The 20,520-nt window shown below is 46.1% G+C and overlaps 2 protein-coding genes across 3 annotated transcripts in view; both read left to right on the forward strand.

Moving 5' to 3' along the window:
* Positions 1–10,047, forward strand: part of DHDDS (dehydrodolichyl diphosphate synthase subunit) — a 29,888-nt gene extending 19,841 nt beyond the window's left edge. Inside the window, exons 9-11 of one of the 2 annotated variants that reach the window (XR_009048329.1) lie at positions 5,108–6,497; positions 9,744–9,788; positions 9,988–10,047. Coding sequence is in view for 1 of the 2 variants with exons in the window: in XM_057701039.1 (XP_057557022.1) it covers positions 5,105–5,344 (240 nt within the window). In the remaining variant the exon portion in view is untranslated. Of the gene's footprint in view, positions 1–5,104; positions 7,470–9,743; positions 9,789–9,987 lie in introns of those variants that run through there. The other variant, XM_057701039.1, reaches the window with a different exon arrangement.
* Positions 7,495–12,489, forward strand: HMGN2 (high mobility group nucleosomal binding domain 2). The gene is made up of 6 exons (XM_057701056.1): positions 7,495–8,741; positions 9,744–9,788; positions 9,988–10,017; positions 10,384–10,434; positions 10,859–10,954; positions 11,630–12,489. Exons 1-6 carry the CDS (start codon positions 8,727–8,729, stop codon positions 11,663–11,665), a joined length of 273 nt encoding a protein of 90 aa, XP_057557039.1. The 5' UTR covers positions 7,495–8,726; the 3' UTR covers positions 11,666–12,489.
* The last annotated feature ends 8,031 nt before the right edge of the window (positions 12,490–20,520 follow it).

Consider the following 20,520-nt stretch of genomic DNA (forward strand, 5'->3'; position numbering starts at 1 on the left):
CATGATATTAAATATGCGAAGTAGCCAGATGGGTAAAAATCCGGGGCAAAAGAATTATTCTCTGCATAGGGAGCAGCAAGGATACTAAAGTTATAAAGTTTAGGTCTTGGAAGAACAAAGAAAGAGGCCAGCATGCATGAGGGAGAAGGATGTGAGATGAGGCTGGGTAGGAGTCAGGCCTCTAATAACTCAGGGCCTGGTAGGCCATGGTGACACATCTGAAGACTTTTGATTAGGGGAGTGACAGGATCTGATTTACATTTTGTAAAAAATCACTCAGGATTTTCAGAAGGCAGGAGTCAGAGACCAAACTCCTGCAGTAGTCCAGGGGGGAGGATGTGCTTCAAGGTGGAGTGGCAGCTGTTGAGAAGGGGAGAGCTGACTGGAGTGAGATGGAGGAAAAATAAACATTAAAACAGAAACAAATGAAACTAAGTTGATAATATAACCCCCAGAGAAAGGGATTAATTCAAGTTACTTGAACATAGTTCTCTGACTGTACATCTTTAGTGGGATCTATCCTAAGGATATTACAAACTGGAAAGCAAACTTACACATTATTTAAGAGGTTTATTAGTGGTAATGTTATTGATGTAATTCTGAAACTTTTATGCATCTTGTAGGATAAAACAAATGAGTGCAAATATTAATGTTATTAGGAACTAAAACATTTAGGTTTTGGCCTGGGCAGTTGAGTGGATGGTTCTGCTGTTTCCTAGGATGGGGTGGAACATGTTTGAGGACAACCATTAAGAGCTTCATTTGGTACCTAAGAAACATAAGTTCAAACATTTATTGAGTTCTTACACGTGTCTGACATCCTTTTATTTAGATTCTATGTAGTTCTAGGGGCTTCCTAGGTGGCGCAGTGGTTAAGAATCCGCCTGCCAATGTAGAGGTCACGGGTTCGATCCCAGCTCCAGGAAGATCCCACATGCCGCGGAGCAACTAAGCCCGTGTGCCAAAAAAAAAAAAAAAAAAAAAAAAAATAATGTAGATTCTATGTAGTTCTAGAAGGTAGCTACTATTTTTAGTTGCCCCCATTTTTAGAATGAGGAAACCAAAGTCATAACAGAGATATTGACTGTCCTGAACCCTTTTTCAGCAGACCTTCTGGGGGTTTTGGCCAGATTTCCCCTACCCAGGAGCCTCAAACTCTGTTTCTAGAAATCTTAGCACCTCAGCAGAAGCACTAAGGATACAATCCGGATTAACAACATCCTGGCCAGTTTGGCCTCAGGCCAAGGAGCTGATCGTTCTAATATCTCTGTTATATGTATCCTGTATCATCACCAAATTGGACTCTTCACAGTTCCTTGTTCCCATACCCTTTGATTTTCTGCCTCCACATCTGTGTTCTTGCCCCATCTCCCAAATTCTCATCGTTAAATTCTGAGCTGCTCTATCTCTAAGCTCACCCCAGTATGTCCCCATTCCCTGCAGGAAGCCAGAGCAGTTCTTGACCTATAGTTCTTGACCAGTCAGTTCTTGACCTATAGTACCTCACTGGGATGAGGGCAGCTGAAGGATGCTAATGGAAGCAGGGACTCAGCTACAAATTGTTGGAGGCTAGACCTTGGTATCTGAAGGGACCATGACAGCTTCCAGGTGGTCACGCATCAGTCTTAGAGCACGGAGGCTTGGCAAATGGAAGAAGTCTTGACTGTGACACAGTAGGACAGATAGAAAATCAGGGCAGGGAAGGGTGGGCAGCAGTACAGAGCCACTGATCCTTAGTTACAAGCTGCGTGGATGGTAGGTCCATGGGGGGGTCATTGACAGAGATGAGGATTAAGTGTTTGGTCCACCTACTCTGTAATGATATAGAGGAAGAAGATATATATTCCCACTAAACTTCCTTTGATGCATTTGTCAGAGGTTAAATACCAGGCTGGATCAATCACCCATTTTATTTCTAGTGCTCTTCAAGTAGTCACTATCTTCTTCTCAAGAGACGTTAAAAACTTCAGCTATTGTCTCAGACATTCCTGACTTTGAATCATGGCTCTGCCTACTAGCTGTGTGACTGACTGGGTGATTACTTAACCCTTCAGAGAATCACTTTTCTCGTCTGTAAAATGAGAGGAGTAATGATAATAATAATACCTGCCTCACAGGTTTGTGATAAGGCTTCAGTAAGCTAATACACTAAAAGCATTGAGTGCAGTGCTGGAACAGAGTTCATTTTCAGAGGCCGGTGGCCAGTATCGTTCACCATGTGTGTCTTTGGAGTCTTCATCAAACTTCATCTGTCTCCAGAAAAACCACAGACACTTAGCTCCCTGCTCATCCCATCCCAGGACAGTTCCCTTGGTGGGGAGACTCTGGGTGCCGGTCAGAACATCATGTTTCCAGCAGGAGGTGCTGTCTCAAACAACCCTCAGAAATGCGTCCGCCATGCTACGGACCGGGCATATTGATTGTGGCAAATGGGGAGTCATGGGAGGACTTGTCATTAGCTAATGAATATTTTGAAGCCCAAGACCTGCATCTTCTCCATGCCCCAATGAGGTCGGAGGACTTCTGCTCCACCCCTAGAAAGTACAGCTTATCCAGAGGCACAAAACATTTTCCAAAGATCTTTCAACAGGTCACCTTAGTGGAGAAACCAAGGGAACTTCAACCCACTGTGTGACCTAGGCCAAGTACCTCCCCACCTCGGCCTTGGTGTCCTTGTCTGTACAGTGAGAAGTCTAGAGCCTGGTGGTCTTTATGAGCTCCCCTAACTCTGTCATCCTAATGGTGGATCGCTGATTCCTGACAAATGAGGCAGAGCCTGGCTGCAGCCTCCCTGCTCAGCACTCAGTCTAGGGCTGCCATTTGGAAAAAGCCTGAGCCTTATGGGGCAGTTTTAACCAGCTCTGCATTTCCTCCCTCTGTGGCTGGGTGCCTTTATCCTTTGTTTGGCCAAAACTTAGCCCACTTAGTCCTAGCCACAAGCAGTGGTGAAAGAAGAATAGCTAGCTGTTAATAGCCAGGCACCAGATTGGGCGTACATTATCTCATTTTTCCTCAAACCACCCAGTGAGATGGATACTATCATTCCCATTTTGCAGATAAAGAAATGGGCTTAGAGAGGTGAGCAAGTCCTTTGGACAGAAACTTCTCAAACCCCAATGTTCCAGGCAGACTCACAATGACCTGGTCATACTCTTTGATTTCATGAGTCTTTGCCTGATATTCTCTTCCCCGCATACACTCTTCCTTTATCTGAATCTCCCCCACTGGTTAAAGCTCAGCTCCAATTCTGCCTGCCGGTGAGATTTCATTGCCCCTTGACCATCAACCACAGATTCTTTCCTCTGACTGCATGGCCCTTTCTCTTACCTCCCTGATGACCCTTACCACGTTCCACCTTGTATCCTGGTATTTGAGTACATCTCTGTGTCCTTCTCAGCCTGTAAGCACATGGATTACAGTGACTATATCTTGTGAACTTCTGCACCTCCAGCAAAGTCCTATATGTAGGACCCAGGGTTCCTCTTGACTAAGACCAGGAAGAAGAAGCCCTTCTAGCAAGATGGAGACCCTTAGCGGCAACTTCTCAAGCTTGTTTTAGTCTTCATAGCTCCACATGTGAGTTCATTATCATAGCAGAAGAGTACCCTTGAATGCCTTGGATCATTCAAGAGCCTAGAGGGGGGATTTTCCAGATTTTTCATTTGTCATCTTTATTCATGCAGTAAATCTTTATTGCTGAGAGACCCTAGTGAACCACTTCCCTACTCTGAACCTCTGTGTCTGTCTCCAGCAGGTAGAAAGTACCTCCCCAGCTCTATTGTGAGGGTCAAGTGAGACAACAGATGAAATGCTTGTGTACATGTAAGATATTCCTTAAAGAATGAAAACAAAGCAATCCAGATGTTCACAGGTTGAGTAGGACACAGACAGGTACCCAGATACCGCAGTACATGGTAGAATGTGGTAAGGGACACCAAGGGTATAGGATACTAAGTCAGCAGCAAAATAGGATTTTCTTACACATAGGTTCGGGAAGAAGAACTCTGGTGCTAAGGTTCTGCAGCCTGTTAGAGTGGCAGGAGCAGAGAGCATCAGTGTAGGCATAGCAAAAGGATTTCCCCCTCCACTGCCAAGAGCATCCTCCTTGTCCTCCTGGGATCATACAGTCAGCCTGTTGAGCATTTCACATGTACGGGGTGCCCCAAGTACCAGAAAGGAAAAGCCACAGCCTCTGTCCTCTAGGAGTCTGTGGTGTGTCTGAAGATACACACGGGGTATGAAAAGTGCTGCCAAGGAATATAGTAACCTATCTGGTGTCAGAACTGGTTCCAGGAGCTTGAGGCTCTACTGAGCCTTCAAGGGCTCATTTTCGAACAGAAAATTTAGACTATGGACACTAATGCCTATTCTGGAGGCAGAATGCAGTAAGTGGCTTAACAAAGCTGAACCTGGCTTCTCAGAATGTTCATAGGAGGGTCATTTGCTGGGCGACTCAGTCTGGTCTCCATATGAGAGGCAGTTCTGGATCCAAACTCTGAAAGATATCTTAGCGAGTTGGGAGGATGGCACCCTTAGAGTGTGCCATCCTGGGAAACCAAAGGAAATGACCCAATGGATATGCCCCAGGCGGGAATAGAACCTTCCTTGCATCAGAGGATAGGCAGTAATAACTTGTAAAATTGCTGTTTCTGTTTGAGAGCCTGCTAATATGCTGGAGGGGTTTTGCATATATTATCTCTAATCCTTAAAACCACTCTTCAAGGTAGGCACAACCCCCACTTTACAGATGAAGAAATAAGGTTAGGTGAGGATTTGCCCAAAGCCACAAAGCTATGTGGTGGGGGAACCAGAAGTCAGACCCACATTTGCCTGGTTCCCGTCCAAGTGCAAAGCTGAGAAGAATTTCAAGAAATAGAGAAGCTCCCACGCAAAACAAACCAAGGTGGATCCAGAACTGCCACTGCCCTGCCTGTACAACATGGGCACCACCACTGCACACCTACTCCCAAACCTTTAAAATCTGGTGCGAACTCCCCACTGTTCCGCTTAACTTGGCCTGTCCTGTGCCCCACTCCCTACCTCCATCCCAATTCCACCCACACTTAAAAATGATCTCCCCACCCCAATCCCCACTTTTCTCTAGCAGAAGGCCCGAGACATGTATGCAGAGGAGCGGAAGAGGCAGCAGCTGGAGAGGGACCAGGCTGCAGTGACAGAACAGCTGCTGCAAGAGGGGCTCCAGGCCAGTGGGGACGCCCAGCTCCGACGGACACGCTTGCACAAACTTTCAGCCAGACGGGAAGAGCGGGTCCAAGGCTTCCTGCAGGCCTTGGAACTCAAGCGGGCTGACTGGCTGGCACGTCTGGGCACTGCATCAGCCTGAGTGAGGCTGGCCTCCTTTCATTTTGCCCTGCCCTCTGCCTCCAGGGCCCCACTCCCCTTTTCTTGGTGAAAGGTACCTCCCTCCTGATGACGAATTATGTTTCCTTTGCTTGGCAAGGGAGCCCCAAGAGGCCAGGTCTGCTGGCCATAGATATCTTCGGGCTGCCTGGGACAGTACCCCTGGGGAGGATTGAGGGTGAGAGTCTCTGACAAGTACACTAAACCCAGCTCTGATCACGAATAGGTTTGGAGAACAGAGGGACCCAGCTCTTCTATCTTTGCCACCTCTACCTGTACTCCCAGCTTCACTTTCTTTTTCCACGCATAGAGTCTCGGGGAAGAGGTCTCCCCAAAACCTTAGCCCTTTACCCATCCATCTTAGTCTTCACAAAAGATGTGGCCCCACCTTGGATCTGCTGGTAAATAGCTAAGAGGCAGCCAGCGTTATTTAGGCAAGGAAGGGAATAGAGAGACAGAAAGAAAATTTGCCCATCTGCTGCTCCTCCCCCCTTGGCTCTCCACCTGGGATTTGCTATTGAATCTCTACCCCCTCCCACCACGCAGTGCTGATTGCTCACTCAAAGGCTTAGCGCCCCCAATGGTGTGCGGAAGCCAGGCGGGTGATTACAATCCAATTACCTATTGTCGACTCAGCCCACACAAGCTTTTCTCCTCCTTTTGCAGGGCATGGGGCCAGGCTCCACTCCCCATTGAGACCGGCCCCCTCCATGGCTACAGGGTAACAGAAGGGCCTATAGGCCCTGGTGAATCTAATCCAGCACAGGCCACCTTCCTTGGATCACATCAGGACCAAGAGCACAGAAACAAGCACTTCTCCCAACTGACTGCCTCCTGCCCTCAGTATCTCAGACTCTGCTTCCCACCTCTACAGCCTTTGAGGCTTTTCACAGCTTTTGACCTGGCCCCCTAAGTAGGCCGTGAGACAATTTATCCTCAGCATGGCAGAGTCTCAGCTTGTGAGGGCCAAGGTTGCCGAGTAGGGAGAAGAGGGCCAAGTCAAGGGCTGTGTCTTTTCCCTTACCTCTCCCTGCCAGGCCTCACTGCAGAGCTGCTGAGAGGATTAGTGCCTTTGAAGAGCTGTCTGTCTGAGCAACTCTGTGCTTCAGGTGCCCCAGAGCAGCAAGCACCAGCAGGTAATGCCAACCAAAGTCTACTCTGTTTATAGTCTTCCCATTCTACTTTCTGCAAACTGTTTCCCCAGCACCTCCCTCTAGGGGAGAGGTGGGGTCTTGCAAGCAGCAGTGCTAAGAGCATATTCTTTGACACCTCTAACTTCCCTATACTTCAGTCTGCTCCCTTCCTTTCCTGTGCCTGGATACCTGGCACAAGAGACCCCTTGGCCATCATCCCTGCTCCCAGTATCAAGCATAAATGCCAGACACTGCGATTGAGAAGCCAATCGATGCACCCTTTGGCAAGTCCCCCACACACACCTGGCACTCCCCACTACCAATCCCTGGCACAGGGTTCCCGGAGAGCAGGTGCTGTACATTTTCCAGCTTTACAATGGGGCTGTTGACAGCCTTAATTAGGGAGGCATGAATTATGTGGCTATAATACAGAGCCCTACAATTAAGGCGGGAATGAGGGGCTGGAGGCAGCAAACGGAATCTGCCCTGTGAGCATGGTTGAGTCCTGTCTCCTTTCTGGGTCTGACTTTCCCTAATATGATTGGGGTACAGCAGGGGTGATTAATGGGGCTGGTATCTTTCTTTGGCCTAAGATCCTGTATTCTGGGAAAGGTACACAGAGTGAGGTGGGGTGAGGAGTGGCTGCCTCAGGAGGCAGTGTAAGGGGTGGAAAGGAGAAGAGGCTGAGGGATCACTGCTGCTCAGGAACAGGGGCTGCAAATAGCTGATATGAACTCATTGTGATTGCTTTCTACCGGTGTGATTTGTACAAACCAGCTCAACCCTTGCCTCAAGAAACTAGGTGAGACCTATTTAAATGTCCTCCCACCTGTGAGCCAACCCCCACTTGAGGATATTTATCGTGTTATGTTCTCTTGGGTGTCAAATAGAATTTTTAAAATTCTTTCTTAGATGTAAAACTTGTTTGCGAACAGTGCAGCAGAAGACCATGTTTTGCGGCAGCAATTGTCTGCCTCCCTCAGGTGCACTTGGCTACCTCCAGGATCCCTAGCTTTGGGGGCAGGGGCAGCCACTGGAAGAGCCCTTTTGCCATCGCAACACCTGTTCCTCTACTTGTTTCCTAATCCCCGGACGCTTTCCTCCACCCTCCTTTTCCTCGCGCAAGTGAAAGGAAGCCAGCCTGCCAGTGTGGAAGGAGGGATTTCGCCAGCTGCGTTTGCAGCGCCCAGGCTTGGTGGCCGCGTCGGGTGGGGGCAGCTGAGCTTGATGTCTCCGAGGCGGGTGGAGCTTAGGGGGAGGGGAGTGCTAGTAGGCTTTCTTGGCGGCCACTCTCCATCATTCGGTGGCTGGGTTCTGAGGTCCAGGGATACAAGGACCTAAGGGAGCCAGCCACCCGACAGGCTTTTGGGGGGCTTCGTTGGTATTTGGGGAGGCGGCTGAGCAACGGGTGCTGAAAGGACAGCTCCTACCTGCCCCACTGCACCCAAAAGGCACCTCTGCGTGTCAAGTCTCCCCTTGGAACCCCCACCCCACCTCGAGTGGACCGCCTTCCAGGTGAGGTGCACGAAAGGCTTCCTCCGAGTAGCAGCTTGAAAGGATGCACGTCCGGCTGCGCCAAGCTGGCTTCCCCGCTCTTTCCCCACTTCAGCGTCAGTCTTGGCCCTGGCAACAGCAGCCTGTACCTCCAAGCCGCGCGCTTCCTCCCGCCTCTGGCGGCGAAGGGCAGTGCGGCCAGGCCTAGCAAACCCTTCTTCTGGGGCCCCCAGCGGGAACAGGAAGGAAAGCGGATGAGATGCGCCCTAAGTGTCGCATGGCTTGGAGAAGTGGGTAGCTCGGTTGCATAAGGTGGAAGGAACTTAGTAGTTTGCAAAAGCCAGCTCTTGGCGGGAGCCGAAACCCAGAGCCCGCCGACTCGCAGCTCCCTCCCCCCCCCCGCCCATTTATTGCCTTCAACGCGCGCCTCCCCCACTGCGCCCCCACCCCCTAGGCGCGCCGCCGTCTCGCGCGCCCTCCCCCCCCATACCCCCCTCCTCACTCCAGAGGAGGTGAGTTTAAACCCCGCCCACGTGACCCCAGCTGGGCCAATGAGCGGCGGCGGGAGGTGAAATCCGGTTCTAACCGGTCCGGGGCTCCCAGCGCTATAAAAACTTTATAAACCCCCCGGAGCCCGAGCAGTGTGAGGAAGAGGCGAGAGCGACCCCTGGAACGGCGAAAGCCCACGCGCCACTGCATCCCCGTGTCCAGCGCGTACGTGCCGCCGCCGTCGCCACCATGCCCAAGAGAAAGGTACGTGGCGCGAGGGCCCCAGGCGCTGGGCCGCCGCCGCCACCGCCGCCACCACCACCACCACCACCAGTGCTGCTGCCGCCGCCGCTTCCCAGGCTTCGGGGCACGCGAGTCGGCGGCGAGCTGGAGCAGGCGCAGCCGCCCGGCGCAGTGGCTCGAGGTGGTGTCAGGCGGCCCCGGGCTAACCCTGCGCGGCTCGGCTGCCCGCGGGCGCCAGAGGCCATATTGGAGGAGCGGCGGCCGCGGCGGGAGGAGCCATGTTGGCGGCTGTTTATCCTGCTCTCCTTGGGCTCGACGTGCCCGCCCCGCGCCCCCTCCCCCCATCGCTAGGCCCCCTCCCTTCCCCGCGGGCGGGCAATTCAAACCCGAAAGGGCGGGAAGGCGGCGGGCGGGGGAACGCGCTGCCGCCAAAAAACCGCCGCCGTGAGGGGGCGGGGCCTCCGCCCGAGGGGCGGGACTTCGCCGTGTGGCCCCTCCTCCGCCCGCGCGCCGCCCACGGCCCCCGCGCACGAGACTCGCGCCGGTGCGCGCCGCTGCCGCCCACGAGTTCTGCAGGCTGCGTGCGCCTCCAGTCTCCCGCCCTCGACGGCTGCCATGGCAACGGCGCTCGGGCCCCGCCTCCGGAGGGGTTTGTTTGCTCCCTGTGCAGCTGTTGCTTCTGCCTGGCGCGGCGGCGCGGGCTGCGCTGCGCGCGCCTTGCTCCAGCTTTGCGCGCGCTTCCCGGGGCCGCTAGGGCTCCGACACCCACCGTCCCTGCGCGCTTTGAGCCAGATCGGGCGTGCAGCTGACGCAGAAAAGCATTCCTAGAGCTTTCTGAGCATTTCGGAGATTTGCATAGGAGTTGGGGATGCTACAAGCTGACGATTTGTATGTCCTAGAAAAGTTGTGTACAAGATTCCCTTCGATTTTTTCTTTTTCCCTTAGGACGTTGTTAACTTTACTGAATCATTAAGAATTGCTTCAGAAGCTGCAACTTTCTTAGCTTTCGCTTGTTTTTTATAGGCTGAAGGGGATGCTAAAGGAGATAAAGCCAAGGTGAAGGACGAAGTAAGTCTTAGTCTCAATGCTTTTGGAGGCTCTCAAAGCCTTGGGCTTCTTTAGTGGTAATTAATCATATTCTCAGTCTTGAATTTGCCTCAGTAAGCTCTCTTTTCTTCCTAAAGTCTAGAACAGTTTAGCTCCAAAACTTTGTTTTTAAGTGATTCCACTGTCTTATCATAACTTCCTTTATTTTTTTTTTGAATAGCCACAGAGAAGATCTGCAAGGTTATCTGCTGTAAGTGTATCTGCTTTTAAATTTTCGGATTATTCCCTGAAACTGAAAAGCATTGAAAAACAATTCCCCTTGCTTCCCATGAACTATGGTCAGTGGCTGGTATTGAATGACTTTCTCGGCAATGGACTCCTGCCCATTTGGAATTTGCTGGTTCTGAAATCGTGATGGCTGTAGCCAAAGTGGGACACTTCTGAGTGTTATTTGAGTGCGTTTCTGAAGATACGAAGTTCTAATGCAAAGCCCACCACAAACTTCATAAAATAGGAGAAACTTATATGCCAGTGGTACTGTGGTTTGGTTGTGGGTTGTTTTCTTTGGTCTATTATACTAATGTTTTCTGCTTCCCTTCTCTCCCCCAAATAAAAGAAACCCGCTCCTCCAAAGCCAGAGCCCAAGCCTAAAAAGGCCCCTGCAAAGGTGAGCGGGATGGTGAGACAAACATGCATCTAGCATTTACATAAAAGCCTAAGTGGTTTCCCATGTTGCTGACAGGGAGACCTGCTATATAACAACTTCATCTGTTGATGCAAAGTTGAGATTTGACAAATAGGACTGGCCCTTAACCAAAAACTCCATCTTCAATTTACTGAAAACTCCACACTTGGGTACTAAACACCCAAATGTTTAAGCTGTCTTACTTTATTGTTTACACTCAGATAAAAAATTTTGTATATTGAAGACCACAGTTTGGCCTTGTTTTTATCAATGGGGGAGGGTATACAGTTTATGTGTGTATCTTATATTTAGTAAACAGTCCTACCTTGCAAAGCTTTGCAGACTGTATCCTGGGGATATGAAATGAAGAGAAACAGCTTTTTTTCCCCCCTCCCCCCTTTTTTAGAAGGGAGAGAAGGTACCCAAAGGGAAAAAGGGGAAGGCTGATGCTGGCAAGGATGGGAATAACCCTGCAGAAAATGGAGATGCCAAAACAGACCAGGTACAACTATTTTCATTTTTTAAGTGTGCTCATTCAATCAGTTACTGATTCCAAAAGCTTTTATGGCCTTTTTTTTTTTTTTTTTTTTTTATTTATTTATTTATTTATTTATTTTTTTTTGGGCACACGGGCTTAGTTGCTCCGCAGCATGTGAGATCTTCCTGGAGCTGGGATCGAACCCGTGACCTCTGCATTGGCAGGCGGATTCTTAACCACTGCGCCACCTCGGAAGCCCCCTTTTTTTTTTTTTTATGGTCTTTTTCTTGCATCTACATTACTCTTAGTGTGCCTTTTAGTCCAGAATTTGCTTGTGTTTTTTTTTCTGTGAGTTTAATCTGGATTCTTAAAATGTCTGCCATCCAATAACGAGAGCTGTGGTATGAGAGCCTTGTCCTGTTGTTGGGCATCACACTCATGCTACACCATAGTTTTCAAGCTGGGAATAACTTCAGATCTTGTGATGCTGGTGTGCCCCTTTCCCCAATTTTACAGTAAGGTCCAGAGGGAAAGTGACTTAGCAAAGTTACCTACCAAGTCATTTTCAAAAGAATCTCAGTGTTAAAGTACCTAAAACCTGAACTTCGGCCTGGGAGCAAAGTAATGCTATAAATGATATATGAATGAGGATAGTTTCCAAATCTGCATATTGTATTAATCTGTCTGTTTTTCTTTTAGGCACAGAAAGCTGAAGGTGCTGGAGATGCCAAGTGAAGTGTGTGCATTTTTGATAACTGTGTACTTCTGGTGACTGTACAGTTTGAAATACTATTTTTTATCAAGTTTTATAAAAATGCAGAACTTTGTTTTACTTTTTTTTTTTAAGCTATGTTGTTAGCACACAGAACACTTCATTGTTGTTTTTTGGGGGAAGGGCACATGTCACTAATAGTTTGTCTCCAAAGCTGGATTGACAAGGGGGAAAAACACCTTTCCCGTCTAGTTTTGAGAGACTTCCTCTTGGTTCCCAGGAAGGAGGGATTCCTTGATGTTGACACAGTAGCCACCTTGGCACAAATGCCTTGTGGTATGGAGAAACTAAAATTAGTTTTTATGTCCTCTTCTCCGTCTCCACCTTCAGCATAGACTTGACTCCCTTAAACCCAGAGACCTGTTGGAACCTGACCCCCAAAGATTGGTTACTAGTATGTCAGGCAATCTGGACTTTCCCGTGTCACCATTGAGATGGCTTCCCTCAAAAGAGCAGTGGTTCCTTTTTTAGATTGTGGATCTTCAGATTGATACTTCTGCCATTTTCATTTCCATTTCCTGAAAGTCAGGGTCGGCTTGTGAAAAGTTGTTAAACAACATGCTAAATGTGAAATGTCAACCCTCACTCTAAACTTGCCCTATTCAGAGCATCACATGAAGACTTCATTGGGTTTTATAGTGGCTTTCTGATTTTGGTAGTCCATTGGAAAAGGGAGTTTGAAAGTTGTTGTATACTGTTAACGATTGTCTGCCCGTGTCCTGCCTGAAATACCATGATTGTTTATGAAAAGTATCTTTAATAAAGCTGGATACAGTTTGGCTTGGAATGCTGCCTCTAATCTTTTCCCAGGAGTGGGGGAGCCTGGTTTCTCCAAGTCTCTTGGGACAGGATATTCTGGTGTGAGGTGTAGAGGTTCTGTGTACAGTCTTTACGGTCCATTTGTAGAACAGTGCTATGTGGAGTTGGGAGAGATCCCAGTAGACTGGTGGTGAGAGACTGGGAGCAGCGAAGTGGTGTCTGTACTTGGTTATGCAGCACTACCTGAAGTGTATTTTTAAATGTAGGTATTTGGTAGATCTGAGATTTTGGCCTGACAGCTGACAGTACAAGAGCCTTTCCGCTTCATTCACATTTAAGACCGCTGTAAAATTAGCAAGTTAATAGATACAGCTATATAGTCCTTGTGTGAAAAGAAAGTGCCTCTGTGTCTATATAGTTGGCCGTAAGATGTGTAAGGCAGGTGTCACCTTGCTCTTGAGCAGACCTGCAAGTCTTCTGTGACTTGATTAAAATCTTGTCCTTGCTGGTGAACTGCTCTAGCTCCAAAAACAGAGACGCTGCCTGGGGACTTTTCTGATTGCTTTAGCTTGGAGACCCTGCGGAGAACCCTTTTCCTCTAGAGAAATAGCAAGAAGTTATCTCTTAGGAAATAGAACTTGTAATAAATTGATGCTTGAAATTTGAATTTGCTTTCACAGGTCATCTTTATTGTTTGAGGGGAATAAAGTAAATTGGAGGCTATTTTTTAAAAAAAACTTTGCATTGGTTTGTTTATCCCTTTAGTCAGAAAGGTCCAGCTTTCATATCAGTGAAGCTCTTTGTCGATCAGTTTTCTGTGTATTACCTCTGATCTACAGTTTTGGGACAATTGTGTAATGCAAGTGTTAACACCCTTTTTTACCGATGAGGAAACGGCTCAGATTAAGAAACTTGTTCAAGGTTATGTGTACATCTAAAGAGAAGTGGTTATGTGTACATATAATGAGTAGCAAAGTCCTGGTTCAAACCTCCAACTTCAGTCAAAAATAACTTCTGAGTTCAACTTCTGTTAGGAGGCACCTTTTGGATAAAGTAAAATTTGCCCACTGAGGCAATTTCCAGGCATTTGCCTCCATTATTGCTGAAATAGTTGTAGGATGTAGGTTGTTAATTTTTATTCAGGGATGGTGTCGTCTCCCAGAGCAGAGCCTGTTACAGCTGTTAGGAATTAGGGGTATGGCAACTTGTTATTTGCATAGAAGTTGCAGGATTTGAGAAAGCCACAGCAGGGGTTACCTCATCAGTGTTTGTTAGAATTCAGATTGATGAGACGTGTTGAGCTATGGACCATGCTAGGAGTTTGAGCACATGCTCTCCTTTAATCTTTGGGTCAATCATATGCAGGTATTACCCCCATTTGATAGCAAAGAAACAGCTTCAGATGTGAAGTGACTGGCTTAGGTTATACTCATCTTTTTCTGTTACCCAGAAATTAGGATGAGGAGGGTGAGCTTGAGTTTTTTTCATTTCCTTCCCTGGTAATATTTGCTGATTTGACTGCCTGTGGACGATGAGAGTGCCTAGGCTTAAAGATCAGAAAACCAAATGTGAAAACCTGGTAAGGACATTTAAGACAGCCATAATAGCTTGATCAGTGGCAGTCCTGACCTGAACTAAAAATAATCACAGTTAATATACAAATGGATTCCCTTCCCCTTAGCTGTCTCTCCAAGCCCGTTTGGGAAGAGTCACCAATAACCTGTGTTAGGCTGCTTTAGCTCTTTAAGTTAAAATTTAAAAAAATAAATAAATAGCTGAAACAGGAGGCTGTATCTCCCTAAGAGAAGTTCTGAGGTAGAGTGGTTCTAAGGACCCAGGTGGTTTGCTGCTCTGCTGCCCTCGGAATGTTGTCCACCCACCTTGCCCTCCAAGTCACCTGCTCCAGATCTCAGGTGGACACCAATGTTCAGAGGCAGAAGATTGTTTCTTTTTTTCTCCTTAAGAATAATGAATTGGGACTTCCCTGGTAGCACAGTGGGTAAGAATCCACCTGCCTATGCAGGGGACATGGGTTCGATCCCTGGTCCAGGAAGATCCCACATGCTGCAGAGCAACTAAGCCTGTGTGCCACAACTACTGAGCTTGTACTCTATACCCTGTGATCCACAACTGCTGAGCCCATGTGCTGCAACTACTGAAGCCCACACACCTAGAGCCCATGCTCCACAACCAGAGAAGCCACTGCAGTGAGTAGCCCCTCACTCATTACAACTAGAGAAAGCTGGGGTGCAGCAACGAAGACCCAGCACAGCCAAAAAAAGAATGGGAGGGACATCCCTGGTCCACTGGATAAGACTCCATGCTCCGAATGCAGGAGGCCTGGGGATGTGGGTTCAATCCCTGGTTGGGGAACTAGATCCCACATGCATGTTGCAACTAAGAAGTCCACATGCTACAACTAAGACCCAGCATGAGAAAAATTAATAAATAAATAAATTGGAAAAAAAAAGGTTCTATGGAACTTTCCTTAGCGGCCCAGCGGTTAAGACTCTGCACTTCCATTGGGAGCTAAGATCCCGCATGCTGCTTGGCATGGCCAGAAAAAAAGGGTAATGAATTATTTCCCGGAAGTGCCTCAGTACCTTGTGTCTGTTTGGGTAGAAGTAGATCTGTCCAATCTTAAACCAATCATGGCAAGAGGGCTGGGAACCACAGAATCTGCTTAGGATTCAGCCAGAATTATTGGCATTAAACAGGGGTGGGAGATTGATGACAGAGGAAAGGCTGTTGAGTGGACAATAACTGCTATGCTCTGATCCTGTGCTATCTCCAAGCCTTACCTTGCCTGGCTTGACTGCAGTATTTGACACTGCTGTGCACAAGACCCCCATCCTTTTTCAAGTTGAGAAATAATTCACACACCATACAATTCACCATTTTAAAGCATATAGTTAAGTGGTTTTTAGAATCCTCACAAGGTTATGCAAGAGTTACCACTGCCTAATTCCAGAATGCTGTTAGCACACCAAAAAGAAACCCCATACCTATTAGCAGTCATTTCCCATTCCCCTTCCTCTAGCCCTAGGCAACCACTAATCCACATTGTCTTTATTTTATTTTTTTTTAATTTATTTTTATTTTTTTGGCTGCTTTGGGTCTTCATTGCTGTGCATGTGCGGGCTTCAGTTGTGGAGAGCGGGGGCTACTCTGGTGTAGTGCACGAGCTTTTCATTGTGATGGCGTCTTGTGTTGCAGAGCATGGACTCTAGGTGTGTGAGCTTCATTAGTTGTGACTCACGGGCTTAGTTTCTCTGAGGCATGCGGGATCTTCCTGGAGCAGGGATGAAACCCATGTCCCCTGCATTAGCAGGCAGATTCTTAACCACTGAGCCACCTAGGAAGTCCTGCCCATTTTTAATTGAAATGACTGTCTTTGTTGTTGAGGTGCAGGGTTTCTTTACATATTCTGCATACTAGATCCTTATCGGGTACACGATTTGCAGGTACAGTATTCTCTTCCATCTTATGTTTTTTCTTATTTAGTAGTGTCTTTGACACACAGTGGTTTTTATTTTTGATTAAGTTCTAGTTATTTAATTTTTGGTTGCTTGTGCTTTGGTGTCACATCTAAATTCATTGCCTAGTCCAAGGTCATAAAGATTTACACTTATGTCTTCTAAGAGTTTTTTGTTTTTTTTTTTTAATGTCTATTCAAACACTTCATTTTTTTTTTTGTCTTTATTGTTTGTTACAATATTGTTTCCGTTTTATGTTTTGGTTTTTTGGCCAGGAGGCATGTGGGATCTTAGCTCCCCAACCAGGGATCGAACCTGCACCCCCTGCATTGGAAGGCAAAGTCTTAACCACTGGATCACCAGGGAAGTCCCATAAGAGTTTTAAATAATTTTAGGTCTTAAATTTAGGTCCTTGAACCCTTTTGAGTTCATTTTTATATATGGTGTGAAGTCTAAGCATTCCCTCCTTTTAAAAATTGTTCTAGGGACTTCCCTGGTGGTCTGGTGTGTGACTCTGCACTCCCAATGCAGGAGGCCTGGGTTTGATCCTTGGTCAGGGAACTAGATCCTGCATGCATGCATGCCACAACTAAGTCCCAGTACAGCCTAAATAAGTAAATAAATATATATTTTTTAAAAAACAAAAAACTATTCTAGACCTCCTTCTGGGCCTTCCATTTTCTAAGACACCGTTTGTCCTGGTCTTTGCCTTATAACCACTCAGACCCCTTTCAGATCCCGTTTTCTACCGTTTCTCCTGATGATGTCATCCAGTGACTCACATTTTCATCTTCCACACACATCTCTTGAGTTTAGTATTCCCACCAACCTCCTGTGCAATCCCACCTAGACCTACCACAGGACCCCATGTTCAGCATGACCAAAGTAGAACTCATCTTGTTCTTCACAAACTGACCTCCTCTGCTGGACCCAGATCTGGTAAAAGCATTCCATCCCTCAAGCAATCATCCTGAAAGCCCAGATAACTGCCTCCCTCCCTATCATCACACCTTCCCAGTGAGTGTCTAAATCATGGTGAACTTTGGGAAAAAATATTTTCCTTTTTTTTTGTCATGGAAAATTTTAAATATGTGCAAAAGTAGAATAATGTAACAAAAACCCCTATGTACCTATCACACAGCTTCAGTAGGTAGCAGCTTGTGGCCAGTCTTGTTCTATCTAATACCAGTCTACTTATTCCTCTTACCGTAACCTGACATCATATTTCATCCATAAATATTTCAGTATATATCTTTAAAGGGTATGGACTTTTTGAAATATATATTCATAATACCATAAGCATATCAAAAACATTAAGTCCTTAGTATTATGAAATACTCAAGTTTTCAAATTTCTAAGTGTCTTTTTTTTTTTAAGTAATTTTTTTTGTTTAAGAATCCAAACGGGGTCTCGTATTGCAGTTGGTTGGCATATTTCTTGAAATCTTTTTGGCCTGTAGGTTCCTCTCCATCTCTTTGCCAGTCTGGATTTTGCTATTATATCTCTATGGTGTCATTTAAAAGGTTTCTCTATCCTTTGTATTATTTGTTAGGAATAGATCTAGAGGTGTGAGTGGATTCAGATTTAGTGGCAAGAAAATCTCATAGATAGTGTTGTATGTGTTCATCAAAGACAGATCTGTGTCAGCCAGACACAACACACATCTAGGTGTCTCTTTTTCTATGTTGCAGCCATTGAAGCCCAATGCCTAGACCCATTAATTCATCCAAGTTTGCAAAATGGTGATATTCTCTTTCTACCATTCTTACTCCGTATAATACCTGAAGTACTGCTATAAAGAGAAACTTAACTCATCTGCTATTTGGTTACCCAGAGTTACATGTCATGTTGAAAAAAAGAGAATAAATGTCCAAATCTTTTGCCAGTTTTCAAAATAAAGAGTTGGATTACTAACACCCTCGAAAAGTGACCTGTAGGTTGGTTTTTTTTGTATTTTTTGTATCATGGTTACTGAATTAAACATATTTTGTGTGTTTCAGTCATTGCAATTACTAAAATCACTGATGCTCAAATTGTCCTTAATTTTGTCGAGTGGCAGCCTCTTCAAGTTGGCTCCCAAGTCCTTTTGATACAACCCTGTTGATAGTGATACTTGGTAACTTCCTTGCTATCTAGTATGATAGGATGTTCCAGACTTATCTTGTACATTTTCTCCTCCAGATCTGGAGTCAGCTATTTCTAGGGGAAAAAAAAACCAAAATCCCTCATTCTTTTTTGTGATGAGTGGTAAATCTAGGCTCTAGAATGCACATTGCTGCTGTGTTGGTCATTGTTTTTAGGCCTTTTTGGTATACAAAGCTAGGACACATATTTTAAGATAAAACCTATTCAAATTCAAGACCAGAGTTTTTACCCAGAAGTATAAAATTAGAATATCACAGTTTTTTTATCCTGTATTACATAATAGTATCAGAATAATGAAAGGCAATTTGAGATTTTGTTTGCAATTCCTCTTGTTCTTGGGAGTATTTCGTATGTCCAGTCAGTTTACTCTGTTTATTTATTTTAAAGATGTTTATTTTTTTCATTTTTTTTTTTTTAGTTGTGGCACAGGGGTTTAGTTGCTCTGTGGCATGTAGAATCTTCCTGGAGCAGGGATTGGAACCAATGTTCCCTGCATTGTCAGGCAGATTCTTAACCACTGCGCTACCTAGGAAGTCCTTTACTCTCTTTTAAACTTACTTAGAATAGTTCCTCTCTGGTGTGGCTTGCTCCTAACTGGATACACATTTACATTATTAACCTGTTTGATTTATGTCTCCATTCTTTGAGAATTTTTTAGTTTAACTCCCCACCTCCCCTGCACTGTGAGGCTTGTAGAATCTTAGTTTCCTGACCAGGGATTGAACCTGTGCCCCCTGCAGTGGAATTGCAGAGTCGTAACCACTGGACTGCCAGGGAATTCCCTAGTTTAATTTTACTTATATAAAATAATTACATAGTTCCAGGTCTAATCTACAAAACAAGAAGTATTCAGAGAGGTCTAGTTTTTGTTCCTGTATCATTCTCTACCTTATGCCCTCCCTTCCCATTGAGGGAGCTTTTGTTTGATTTAATGTTTCCTTTAAGAAAATTTTTAACATAATATTATGTTCCCCCTTTCTTATATGAAGATAGCATACATTTCTCCACCTGGCTTAATTCACATAACCATACACTGTGGAGATGTGTGACAGCGATCCCTCACTTTTTTTTTTTTTTTTTTTCCTGGCTGAGCATCTTTATTCTGCTTACTCTTCAGGTTCTTCAAAAAGACAAGTGTCTTTTTTTTTTTTTTTTTTACCTGTACTTTTTTTTTTTTTTTTTGGAGGGTACACCAGGTTCAGTCATCTGTTTTTATACACATATCCCCGTATTCCCTCCCTTCCTTGACTCCCCCCCCACCCTCCCTGCCCCAGTCCTCCCCTCACTTCTTTTACAGCAGCATTCATCGTATTGTTTTGTGTTATATTTACATGTATTTCAAGTCTTTTGTATATAGTTCTTACGTCATATATTTTTTCTCTTTTAGTTTTTTTTTAGCTGTTTTTTTTTTATTTGTGTGTTTTTGCTCAATGGTTAACTTCATAGTAATGCCTTTATATGATAACCTTAGTCACTTCTAACCCCAAACTCCCAATTCATTGACCTTTTTCACTTTTTCCCCACCAGTCACCTCCTCTCTTATGTCTTCGTTTTCCTTCTCACCCAGCTTGGGTTCCGTTGTCCAGCACTGAAGCCACACTCAGCTCCCTTCTCCCACCTCAATCACTCTCACCCAGCACTTAGCCAGCATGTGCACACAAACAGCTGAGCGTTGCTGAGAACATCCTCCACCATGAAGCCGGACTCACTTCATAGTTAAGACACGTTTCACACGGGCCCAAATACTGCCAACCCCACATTACACTTCCCTAAAAATTTACCTTTCCCCCCCCTCAGATAACATATTCCACACCTTTACCTCATCTCCCATCTGCAACACCCCATCTCCACCCTCATCGATGACTTCCCCTCAGACTTCATAGTCATGGAAGATGCATTCAAGAGGAGCCCCCTCATCTTCCCACCCCCTTCTCTACCACCTGCATCCCCTCCTCTTATTATGGGGGAACCCCTCTCTTCTCTAAGACCAAGCCTTCAACTTGTCAAACATCCACTCCAGATTCATCCCTCTCAGCTTCTCTAAAACAAAACCCACGCAGACGTCCCCTTTCTCTCTTGCCTTTTCCATTTCTCCTCTACTGGATCACTCCTGCCCGCAAACACCCCAAACCTCAAAATCATCTTCACTTGGCCCTCTTGAGCCACCACCCCATTTTTCTGCTCCCGTTTACAGCAAAACTACTCAAGGAAGTTGTCTGTTTTCTCCAACACCGCTTCCTCTCCCCCCCAGTCTCTCAGCCCACTCCAGTAAGGAAGCTTTGCCTGTTAAACAGGCCACAGTGGTGTACATCTTGCCAGAGTCAAAAATTTTCCTTCATCTCCTTTTTCCTCTCAACCAACCTCTTTTCTTAGGTGTCCACAACAAGTATTCTGACTTAAGTACCATCTACGTGACGGTGACTCAAATTCTTATCTCC

Source organism: Hippopotamus amphibius, chromosome 1, assembly GCF_030028045.1.
Source record: "Hippopotamus amphibius kiboko isolate mHipAmp2 chromosome 1, mHipAmp2.hap2, whole genome shotgun sequence".
NCBI lineage: Eukaryota > Metazoa > Chordata > Mammalia > Artiodactyla > Hippopotamidae > Hippopotamus > Hippopotamus amphibius.